A 12926-nucleotide genomic window follows, 5' to 3' on the forward strand; every position below is an offset into this window, starting at 1 on the left:
CTAATGATTTAATAAGGTGACGCTTGGCCTAGTACACACCAGCTAAAGACTTGATGATTGGTGATTGCTCCCTCTTTCTCTCTCGGTCTCTCTCATATGATGTTTTAGACGTGTCCTAGATATTTACAGTGGAAGCAGCCATCAGCTCAGCTGACATTAAAAACACATAACAGCCTCTACTAAACACATTATTTAATAGGAAATGGCAGGCTGTTTTTCCTATTCCCAAGTATAAGACTGCAAATTAGGGATGCACCGATACCGGATAGGATATCGAGCCGATACTAACTCAAATAGCTGAATCGGGTATAGGTGACAATGGAGCCAATCTATTCAATTCAATTCTATGTTTATAAACTATATACATAATATACTGGAATTTTAATTCCTGCTTATTTTTTGACCAATTTGTTGCCGGTGCATCCCTATACTGTAAATGCAGCACTTGAGTGACAACCTGCATTCAAAATAAGACCTGCAGACAGCTTTGTTTTTCAGTGATTAACAGGTATGAAACATCCATAACAACCACATGATGATAATGATGATTAGAATGAGAATGATTTTGACAATTAGAGCCTGTTAATTGATAGCTCCTTCTATCTCATTTACACACACAATCTGAAGCCAGCTAGGAGATAAATTAAATGACATCTTCAACGCACCTGACCTCTCCACACTCTCTCTCTCTCTCTCTCTCTCTCTCTCTCTCTTTCTCTCTCTCTCTGTGTGTGTCAGATAAGGACACTCACACCTCCCTCACATCTCAAGGCAAGGCCGGTGAGTCCTGTCACTGACGAGAGGAACTTTAACCCCTGACAGCCCAAAAATGAAAACAGATGATTATTAACCAGGAAAACACCAATTCAACGCCTTGCTGAGGTGCCCTTGAGCAAGAAAGCCTCTTCTGCTCATCACCTGATGACCCTTCCTCCTCCAGAACAAGCAGAGCAACCTATAAAGGGGATCAATGAGGTATCACGTTATACATGATGCTGCTTTGATGCTGGTACCCCTCCTCCTCTTCCTCTTCCTCCTCCTCCTCATACCAGCGGTGCGCACCGGCACGGCTCTCCCATCCTGACTGACATTGCTCTCCAGCCCATCCACCCACCCCACCACCACCACCACCACCACCCCTCTACCACCTCCACCACCACCACCACCACCACCTCCACCATCACCCCTCCACCACCACCACCCACCCCTTCACCCTCCACCACCACCACCCCTCCACCACCACCACCACCACCCCTCCATCACCACCACCCACCCCTTCACCCTTCACCACCATCACCCCTCCACCACCACCACCCACCTCTTACCCCTCCACCACCACCACCCCTCTACCACCTCCACCACCACCACCACCACCCCTCTACCACCTCCACCACCACCACCACCACCTCCACCATCACCCCTCCACCACCACCACCCACCCCTTCACCCTTCACCACCACCACCCCTCCACCACCACCACCACCACCCCTCCATCACTACCACCACCCCTCCACCCATCCACCACCACCACCACCATCCCTCCATCACCACCACCACCCCTCTACCACCTCCACCACCACCACCACCACCACCACCACCACCACCACCCCTCCACCACCCCTCTACCACCTCCACCACCACCACCACCACCTCCACCATCACCCCTCCACCACCACCACCCACCCCTTCACCCTTCACCACCACCCCTCCACCACCACCACCACCCCTCCATCACCACCACCTCCACCACCCCTCAACCACCACCACCACCCCTCCACCACACCTCCACCACCACCACCCCTCCATCACCACCCCTCCTCACCACCACCACCACCCCTCTACCACCTCCACCACCACCACCACCACCTCCACCATCACCCCTCCACCACCACCACCACCCACCCCTTCACCCTTCACCACCACCACCCCTCCACCACCACCACCACCACCCCTCCATCACCACCACCACCCCTCCACCCATCCACCACCACCACCACCATCCCTCCATCACCACCACCTCCACCACCCCTCCACCACCACCACCCCTCCATCACCACCCCTCCTCACCACCATCACCACCCCTCCATCACCACCCCTCCTCACCACCATCACCACCCCTCCATCACCACCCCTCCTCACCACCATCACCACCCCTCCTCACCACCATCACCCCCCCTCCACCACCACCACCCGTCTCTCTCTCTCTCTCTCTGTCGAGAATCATTCACACACAGAGAACATTGTGTCGAGGAGGCTCCACTCGGTGCTCGTCAGCTGAGAGAGAGCGAGAGAGAGAGAGAGAGAGAGAGCGAGAGAGAGAGAGAGAGAGAGCAAGAGAGAGAACGATAGAGAGAGAGAGAGAGAGAGAAAGAGAGAGATCCTCCTTGGCATCCACCCGTCAGTGTGTGGCAGTGTGATGTTGACTGACTGGGGGATACTGGAGGAAACACACACAGAGGACCGGGACGAAACTCTCTCCTGTTTTTCCTTCTCCTATCATCGTTTCTTCTCTCCAGATGGTTTTGTAGCCGGACCGCCTGCATCCATCCATCCATCCATCCACCTCAGCATCGCGCAGGATTTTGTGCTTTTTCTTTTCTTTCTCCTCTCCTTGATTGGCTGAACCGGGTCTGAACCCAGCCACCCTGGGCCGGGCTGCGGGGCTGTTCAGCGAGCCTTATAGCTCCAGTTGGCACCCGAGATGATGATGAGCGCCTGGAGACCCGGCAGCGGCAGCGGGGCTCTGCTCTCCTCGCCGGGGAGAGGCTCCGGGTCGTGGCGGTGGTGCTGGTGGTGGTGGTGGGTCGTGGTGGTCGGGGTGTCAGTGGGCTCTGGGGATCCGTGGATGTCCGCGGAGGCATGCCCGTCGTCCTGCTCCTGCAGCAGCACCAGGATCTCCTGCGTGGACCTGGAGAGAGGTATCAATGCTTTCCCAGTCCTGCAGAGCGAGGCGGAGATGGAGAACATCACCGACATGTGAGTGGCTCAAGCATCAATTATAAGCATCCCATTTACACAATGCACAAGTGGTCTTTCGTGACTGTATTTTCCAACACTTTCCAAAATAAAGGAATCCTTTAACCCCTCATAGACAGCAAAAAAAAAAAAAAAAAAGCCAGAACTGGTCCAGATTTTGTCAATTTTTTGCAATGAATCTAAATCTCATACGTTAATTTAAGGTGAATTCCCATTCTGACCAGTTCTGTTATGTAATGTTATGTATGTATGTAAGTCCTATCCATTTATTCGGCAGCTCAGACACGCATCATCATGTCTATAACCTACATTGCATAACAGACTCATTGCCATCATGCATGGGGCACATCAGTCTCTCATCACTACAGTGTGGAGACAGACCATTTAGAGAAAAAAAAGAGGCTGTTAGACTTTAATGTGACTATTAGACAAAGCCATGTCTGTGTGTGTGTGTGGGGGGCGCGTGCGTGTGCCTACATGTGTGCACCACAGTCCAAATATTAGTGCAGACACTTCCCCAAGATGGCTTATTATGAGTGTAAATGAACCACAGAAGAAAAGACAGAAAAATCGATGCTCCAGGAAAACATTTTTTTTCTAGTCAGAGTCAACATTGTGCTGAAGACTGTGGAGCCTCCTCTTCCTCTTGGGTGATGATTCAAGACAAATATCAGTGTGCATTTGAAAATGTAGGCTATGTCCCCTTTTAATAAAAACGTCATGTGGCCTAGAAATAAACTGTATTTCTCTCTCTGAGAGCAATTAAAAGAGGAGATTACAATATTGAATCGCATGCAATATCTTTCTTGGCAGAGATAAACGGCCTTGTTGATAATGACTTGTCAGAGATGAACTTGGGAGAAGCCTTGGCCGCTGTTTAAATGAGCCAGCAGTCTGGTGAGAAGCACCCACTGAGTCATTGGCTATAATGTAAACAGACAAATTATAATGAATTCCACAACGACCTTGCCAAAAAAACCTGAGGAGATAGGAGGTTATGGTGTTCCCTGTCTGTGTTAATTGGCTATAGACGTCCTGCTTTTATAACATCTGCATGCACAATTTGACTGAACATAATGGGTTTTCAATGTCTGTGTGAAGTCCTGAAAGGGTGTATAAAGACTCAATACAGCAGTTTGTGTTGATGTGTCATCGCTGCCCTATGTATGAGGCAAACAATCATATCTAGGTCCCATCTGCTGAGAAAATATCCTCCAGTAGAGGAGGAGGTGGTGTACTAAATGACTGAACCTCAATATTGCTAACATTTTTTGGGGTGTTGGCTCTTTCAAAAATATTAACACAAGAGAAACAACACAGAAAGTTGTTTCATAGGTAAGGCTGCCTTTAATAAAGACAAAAAAAAGACATTTAACCCATAACAGAAAATATATTTTGTGATCCTAGTAGATTTAGGGCAAATGTACACATATGGGGTGTAATAAGTCCACGTTTAACTCCTCACTAACATATGAGAGTACACCAACGGCTGCAACTATTTTCATCATCGATTATTTTCTCGATTAATCGATTAGTTGTTTGGTCTATAAAATGGTGAAAAATGTCAATCAGTGTTTCCCAAAGCCCAAGATGACGTCCTCAAATGTCTTGTTTTCTCCACAACTGAAAGATATTGAGTTTACTGTCATAGAGAAGTAAAGAAAATATTCACATTTAAGAAGCTGGAATCAATGAATGTTGACTTCTTTTCATAAAAAAAATGCTTCAAACCGGTTATCAAAATAATTGGCGATTAATTTAATAGTTGACAACTAATCGCTCTACATCAAACCTGATGAAAAGCCAGAGATGGACAGTATGCATGCTCTTGGCAGTGACATTATTATTCAGCAGTCTGACTTGAACTGGAACACTGCCTGTCTGCCTTTGACTTTACAGCTGATTTACAGATACTTATCTGCTGATGTTGAAGCTGCAACTGGTGATTTATTGTAGATTACAAATGCATTTTTTTACCCTCTAAACATTTAGTCAGTTTAATTTTAGTTGTGTGCCGTTATTGTCAGGCAATTTGACTCTTTAGTGGAAGTAATTTTATGAAATGGTGTTTAAGATTTTAAAAGAATGCGTTGAATTTATCAGTGTGTAAAAAATGCTGACATTCTGGGTCAGCTTCCTTTAATTATTGAAAGGCACATATCAAATGTTATTATTTTTTCTAGTCTTTTTTTAGGCTTTATTTTTACTTTATTTGATAGTGATGGCGGAGAGCTGACAGGAAATGAGGGGAGAGAGAGGTGATAAGCAACAAAAGTCCCCTTCCAGACTCGAAGAGGGGACGTTTTGCTTCCTCGGTGTGGTACAGCGTCTTAGACCCTCATAGGCCACCAGGACACCTGTATAAAATATTCTTAAGGGTTGTTGTCTTTTAAATCCTCACTGATCAATCTTCTGACGATGACTAAAATGTAATTATTTTGGAATAAATTCAGGGACTTGAGAGAGGTAAAATACATATTGTATATGGAATAATTAGCAACAAATATAAAAGTAGGGATGCACCGATACCGATACCAGTTTGGATATCAGGCCGATACTGACTCAAATAGCTGGATCAGGTATCGGTGACAACGGGGCCAATCTATTTTTTTTTTTTTACCGAGTTTCGGGTATACAATTTATTATTTGAATAATAAATAACAATTCAGTAAATAGATATCTATGTCTTTATTTGTTAGGAAAGTAATGTTTAAGTCAGGCCTGATGTTTCCTTACACATAAAAGAATGATCCCAGTCACTTCCACAAAGTGAGACATCTTGCTTGTTAATTAAACACTGGTACTACTCGGTTTTAGGACTATAAGAAAATCGAATATTGCGATATTATGTTTTGTGATACTGTATCGATTCTCAAAAACACTGTATCGATTCTTAATTAATATTTTACAGTTTAGTCAATACTGTATTTCACTTTCAGAGAGATGTGCCCTCTCAGTGTATTTGCCCTCTGAAAGTAGTGCTATGAAGTTGGAGTTTACAGGGACTGTGAAGAATGCAAATGCACATCCCATTGTTCTGATTGCATGAAAAAAGTTTTTATGCATATGGTGGTGTGTTCTTTATACTATGACAGTTTTCCTAAAATTAGATAAAAAAATCACAATATATCGCCTTATTACAGTATCGCAATATATTGCAATATATTGCAATATATTAAATCGTAACCCCTGTATCGTGATATGTATTGTATCGCCAGATTCTTGCCAATACACAGCCCTATCGGCCGATACCCAAAGCCCAGGTATTGCTATTGGAATCCGGACTGAGATAGTCGGATCGGTGCATCCCTAGACTGAAGGCCCTTCACTATTATAGCCATGTAATGATCTTGGAAATCAATGTATCTAATTAGAGATATTTTTTTTGTTCCCAGCTGGACACTGTATGTTTACCACATGACAAACATTATTTAATGACCTTGGGATTTAGCCAAATCATACATGCAACAGTTAGACAGTGAGGGTTTTTTCTTCTGCAACTGTTACAGCATGTTCCCTCTGTAGAGGTGAGATTGTTCTGCTTTTGTTTGTCTCTGAATCTTCTGACATGTGGTCCCAAAGCAGTGATATTTGAAAAGTACACATAATGTGTTTTTCACAACCCGTTCACACAGTTTTACTCCTTCACACAAGGGAGTTGCCCACAATCATCTCCTGTTGGCCCCTAAACGGGTCAAGTGCCCTTGCTCCAGTGCAGCTGAGGAAAAGAGGGAAGAGAGTGGTGCCTGTTTCTCTACTTTTAAAAACTACCATCACATCCCCCTCCCCTCCGTGTGCCATTTATCAGCTGCAGACCTTCAGTAGTTCATTTTTTAATGTTGAACTCTAATTACATGGGTTTATTATGTCCCTTTGTCTTGTTGAAATGCTTCTGTTTATGCTTCCCTTCGTTAACAAATGAGCCTTCTGACACACACACTTGTATCTCCCGACAGCTACATCGCCAACCAGAGCAGCTTCTCCTCCATCAACGACAAAGACCTGTACTACTACAAGAATCTCAGGAACCTGTGAGTTTTTTATGGCTTATATTACCAAGACAAACACTTTGGCCCAGGGCAACCATTCAGATCAGAGCTGTTGCTAATAAAAGTGTTTTTATGTTATGCATTTTTATATTCTGTGGCTGTTCTTTTAACTACATCACATCTGTACACAATGGCCAATCTTAGGGTCCAAATACAAGCAGCATTTTATGGCAGAAAGAAGAAACATTTCACCACATTTTAATGATTTATAATCCACTATATGAAATATTGATTTACTTTGCTTTCATTGATAATCCTCCTTCTTTGCTTAAGGCAATATATTTTCCCTGTCTGTTGCTTTGTTTATCGAACGATTTTGTAGTTACTGTGTTTTGCTATGGATCTGTATCTCATTTCATTTCTTAATCTAGTCTCTAATCTTCTCTACCAAGCAGCACTTTCTTGCAACATAATAATCACACTACCTAATTTCCCCGCCAATATCCCATTTGGTAGACAGATTAGCACAAAGCACGTTACACACTGCAAGTGCGTATGTTTTTAAATGTGGTCGGACCCAGTGGGAATAAAATGAGTGCTGTGTTTGAGCTACAATCATAGACAACTGTCCCACTTGTCCGAGAAATACTTCACACACAATTATACTCTGTCTTCATACAAATATGATAATTTCACAGTTTTGATATGTCATTTGATATAAATGGTGAAATGAAAATCTGCGCTCAGTCATGTCAGATGAGATGAATCAGTCACAGAACATCTGTTAGACCAACTTTTTGTATCAGATAATGATGTCTTACAGCCTCACTTCAGCTGATGAAGGGCAGACACTCTCTGCACCTGGTTTTAACAATGCTGAGTAATGTGCAGTCTGTAGCCTCGGAATATTAAAACAGCTTTTTGCACATGAAGAGGCTTTCTATTGAGACATCTGTTAAATTTACAAATGTGCAGGTGCTGGCGTTGCTCCATGGCAGACTTGTGAATATGCCTGAACAGTGGCTCACTAGAAAGATCTTAATTTAGGCCAATTTGCATTGACACCCCTGGATTAGACTGTATATATGAAGTGGACTGGTTTATGGACTGCCGTTTTGAAGCCTCGAGTTCGGCATTTTGGCCGTTGCCACCTTGGTTTTTGGCCGTCGCCATCTTGTTTTTTTGGCAATCAGAAGTGACATGAGAGGGTGGAGCTAAGTACAACCAAACGCTGAATAAGACATTTTTAACTGACCAAAATGTTACAATTAACTGCTGAAAACACACTGTGAAAGGGTTAAAGTTGTAAGACGAAAATACAGACAACACCCAGACCGTACAACGCCATGGCAGCTTTATGGCCTATTTGACTCTAAATGGGACCATCATTTACTAAATGAACATCATGCTGTATTGAAGAAAACTTGAAACTATCAATTGAGACCATAAACTCATGTTTACAATGTTTACTGAGGTAATCAATCAAGTGAGAAGTAGGCTCATTTTCTCATAGACTTCTATACAATCAGACTTATTTTTGCAACCAGAGGAGTCGCCCCCTGCTGACTGTTAGAAAGAAGTTTAAGGCACTTCCGCAAAGGCTTCACTTTTCAGAGTCTGGCGGTTCCCCACTGGTACAAACCTAAATTTAGTTTAACAGTTACGTTCAGGTACCATTACCTAAAGAAACAGGCAGGTTTACTGGTCTCACTGGAGAGAAACCGTTGTTATGTTAGTTATGTTCATGTCTGGCTAATGTTTCACCACTGCAACAGTGTTTTTTGGTGTCTTATAAGTCTGTGTGACACAGTATAATAAATAAATCACAAATACATCCAGAGGATGTATATTATCTTTAGATAGATAGTTTTTGTTGGCATCATTCATTCGAATGGAACCTTAGCTGCAAACCAGATGAACTGATAAATGGATTCTTTCATATAACAATGCTAATATCTCCCAATGTCAGTATTCAGATGCTGTATTTAGGATTAGCGATAAGGCAATAATAAGAACAGAATTTGGGTTGCCAGGTGGTGATTTTTCTGATGTGTATCCATCTCTAGCATGACTTATTAGAATTTGCGACCAAATTCAGGAACCCGAATTCATGTTTTTTCTGTTGCTAATGTTGCAGTTGTTGATAATTGTTATGTTCAAGATGACGATGACAATGACGCTGTTGTATTTGTCTTTATGTCAGAACGGTGACCAACAGCAGGCTAACATACATATCGAAGCTGGCCTTTCAAAACAACATCAAGATACAGTACCTGTAAGTTCACACTATCTATTCCTCGCTTTCTATTGACATGACAGCCACCGTGCACATTTATTTATCAACATTAATGAGTGAGTTGTTGGACTCCATTGAGGACAAACGTATTACCGTATAAAATGTATAGCCTTGTTTCAATTTCTTTCATTTGTTGTACTATTTAATTGTTGAAATTGATGAACAGGAAATGTATATAATAATGTAAAGAAGACTTATTTGTAACACTATCAAGAGAAAAAATAACCAGAAAGAAAGAACGAATCATCAGGTTCAGTCTGAATGGGATTTATAATGGATCAACATAATTAAAGTTTGATACTTATGATATTGATCAAATGTACCACTTACATTTAATGATAAACACAATTCAGGCTTATTGGTGCATGTACAAATGTGTGTGTTTCTGTAACACAAATGTAATATTCTGTTGTGATTTTACAAACGCAATCTCCTTCCCTGATGTTGGACTTAATTTCCAGGAACCTGAAAGATAACAACCTGTCGTCGCTGTCCTGGAGGATATTCAAACACCTCAACATCTCTTATCTGTGAGTTCAGCTCAGCCTTCTCTATCAGTCTGTTCATATCCATCTATCTGTTCACAGCTCTCTCTCTGCTTTACCTCCCAGTTATCATCACAGTCTGTAGATAAACATATTCCTATAGCATCTGTGATGTCACCTATATATGTCTGATGTGATACTACCGCTGCCTGCAATCTTGGGATTTCCTGGAGCCAGAAAATCATTATTATTTTTATTTAGATTTAGATAAAAAAATGGTGGAGACTGAGATTAGCTGAAGTGGGCAAGCGGCAATTAACCACCAAGGCATTATTATATATATTGATTGGCTACGACAACTGTCAATAAAGTCAAAGATAACCTTGACTCAGTCTCCCATTACTAACAGGGCTTGACATTAAGCTTTTTCAGCTACTTGTCTGATAGCTAAAATTACTTGTCTGAAATGAAAAACGTGGGCCTATTAAAAAATAAATAAAATCAACAGGTATACAATTTAAACATTAATATGCTCTCCTCAAAGCCACCAGACTCCATTGACAAAAACAGTCATTTTACACCGCTGATCGTTGTAAAACACACTTTATTTAAACTCAACTGAAACAAAATAAAACTCATCAAAACTGTCTTTCCACTGTTTCAACAATCACCAACTCTGCAACTCGGCATTAGTAGTTTTAAATATGTATTATAAGCTGCTTAGAGCCAGTGTTAATAAGTTAAACAGGTCATAATTCTCTCTGTAATATCTGTTTTATATTGTTGTGAAAACATCACAGCAATATTAACAACATGGATTTGAACACATCATGATAACATAGACTTCGGCCAAAACTATTTTTTTTTACTGAATAGAGCTTGAATGCGTCATAATGTAACTCAGTGCAACCTTCGTACGTTAGCTGTTAGTTCTTTCATTTGGCCGAGCAGGACTGTGCAACCCACCGGCTGCTAACAGTGTTAACAATGTTAACTAGCTCTCCTTCTGCCGATTTCAACACAGATTTGTTGTTCACAATGTAGCATTATCAGGAATTGGCGACGAGAAAGCCTTAATGCCTGTCTCCCGATCGTAAAGTTTTACTGAATGTCGGCCGATAACAATCGGCTTCCGGTCCCTAAAGATCATTTAATTTTCACTTGCCTGATCGACTTGCGTATAATTTATTTAGATGAGAAGATTGATACAACTCTCCTATCTGTCCATTGAATCTGTTTCCCCGTTTCCAGTCTTTACGCTAAGCTAAGCTAAGCTAAGCTAAGCTAACCGGCTTCTTGTGGTAGCTTCATATTTAACAAACAGACAAACGTTGTATCTGCTTATTGCTCTGGCTAGCAAATAAACATATTTCCCAAAACTTTTGAACTATTTCAGTTACTCTCTTGCTCTACAACTCTCTGTTCTTGACGGTTCTTGACTTTGTGTGTGTGTGTGTGTGTGTGTGTGTGTGTGTGTGTGAGTAGGATCCTGACAGGGAACCCTCTGCACTGCTCCTGTGAGAACATGTGGATCAAGCTGTGGTTAGGAGAGGAAGCAGACACTCAGGAGCTGCGCTGCATTGAGGATGGAGGAGGACGCAAGCTGCTGTCCAAACTGATACTACCTAACTGTGGTGAGGACACACACACACACACACACAGACAGAGAGAGAGAGAGAGAGAGAGTAACAAAGCTGGAAAAGACATCCACAAGCTGTAGCAGAGTGCAAAGTGTTGAAGCACCTGGAGGAAAACCGTGATCCTAATGGTTTCCTCTACAAAGATTGTTCCAAATCTTTGTTTTGATTGTGTGTTCTCATATGTTTTGCATATGTCTGACACATCTGTTTTTATGTGAGTGTATGTGTATGTGTTTGCATAAACGTGTTTGTGTATAAGTGCAGGGCATATACTGTATAAAACTTGTTATTGCAAGACAAGTGTGCTAAGTATTTTGTCGGTTCTCATGGGAGTTGTGTGGGGGATGAACAACTGGAGAAAGTGAAGTTTGTTGTTTCTGCAAAACCTACGAGAATAACTACACAAAGAATCAAATTCATGCATTAACTACAGCCACTGCAGTAATCAGTACCAGCTGAACTTCCACAGGCTACAGCGAGGATGCTGCACAAACTGTTTCACTGCTTAGCCTGTATATTGTAATTCCTCTAGACACTGTGCAGTGCAAAAAGCCACAATGTCTCACGCATGAACAAGCAAACAAATGACCAAATGAACGCATGCATGCACACTCAGAGCCCAGTTTTTATAGAGGGCTCTGCAGGGTGTCATTAAAAGGCCACCGACACTAAACAGGCTGACGTTATCTCTATGCTGTGGGGAGCTTTCTCATAGGATGCATAGATTAGCTGCCAGTTGGAGGAGAGCGAAATGTGTGACCTACAGAGTAGTGTTTGTGTGTGCTGTGTGACAGGTTATGTCATCTTATAGACTAGTTACAGTCATCTGCTCACAGGTGTAAAGAGGTCCCTGTACAGGACATTATAGAAGCTGGAAGATATTATACTGAGAGGGAGCGTTTGTGTGAACCAACACACAGATTACATCAGTGAGTTTCAAAGATGCCGAGTGGAGAAAATTAATTTATCACAATAAAATGAAGTGTTATAAAGACCATCTGCACTATGTCCTATGGCACCGTTGACCTGCTGTCACGCAGCACATTTCATTTCCTTTTTCTCTGAATCATCATGTTTAAGTCGTCTTGGAGGCAATTCTTTCTGGACTTAATACTCAACTGCAATAGCAATAATCACAATTTTATGAGCAATAAAAGACATTTTCCGCAGATTTAACTGCAAAAACTTGCATCTTTGTTGAAGTTGCAAAGAAACAACATTTAGTATTTCCATAAAGAATAATGTGTCTACAAACCAGACAGTCATTTACAATACATGTGTAATGTCAAGCTAACCGGCGAGCCTGCTGTCACTCCTAGACAGACTTCCACAGACCACAAACCTTTTATGTACTTGCTTATGGGGGTGTTTATCAAGCTTAAATGTATAAATGTCAGCAGTTAATTGAGGCTATATTCTTCCCTGCTTTTTAGCTTTTCATGAATCTCTCTCTATCTTGGACTCCCTTCTTTTCATAAACGGAGTCAGATTACATCTCGACCCGTCTGTCTGTCCAAACTCAGCCTGGATTTATAGTTTT

The 12926-nt window shown here is 42.2% G+C and overlaps 1 protein-coding gene across 3 annotated transcripts in view; it reads left to right on the forward strand.

Moving 5' to 3' along the window:
- The first annotated feature begins 2240 nt into the window (after nt 1-2240).
- The window catches only part of ntrk2a (neurotrophic tyrosine kinase, receptor, type 2a), a 105495-nt gene continuing 94809 nt past the window's right edge, over nt 2241-12926 (forward strand). For 2 of the 3 annotated variants that reach the window (XM_037776807.1, XM_037776808.1), the window contains exons 1-5: nt 2243-2976; nt 6933-7007; nt 9169-9240; nt 9723-9791; nt 11232-11380. In XM_037776807.1, the coding sequence (XP_037632735.1) occupies nt 2702-2976; nt 6933-7007; nt 9169-9240; nt 9723-9791; nt 11232-11380 (640 nt within the window). In that variant the 5' untranslated portion in view covers nt 2243-2701. Of the gene's footprint in view, nt 2977-6932; nt 7008-9168; nt 9241-9722; nt 9792-11231; nt 11381-12926 lie in introns of all 3 variants that reach the window. The other variant, XM_037776809.1, reaches the window with a different exon arrangement.

This window comes from Sebastes umbrosus, chromosome 8 (genome assembly GCF_015220745.1).
Source record: "Sebastes umbrosus isolate fSebUmb1 chromosome 8, fSebUmb1.pri, whole genome shotgun sequence".
NCBI classification, from domain to species: domain Eukaryota; kingdom Metazoa; phylum Chordata; class Actinopteri; order Perciformes; family Sebastidae; genus Sebastes; species Sebastes umbrosus.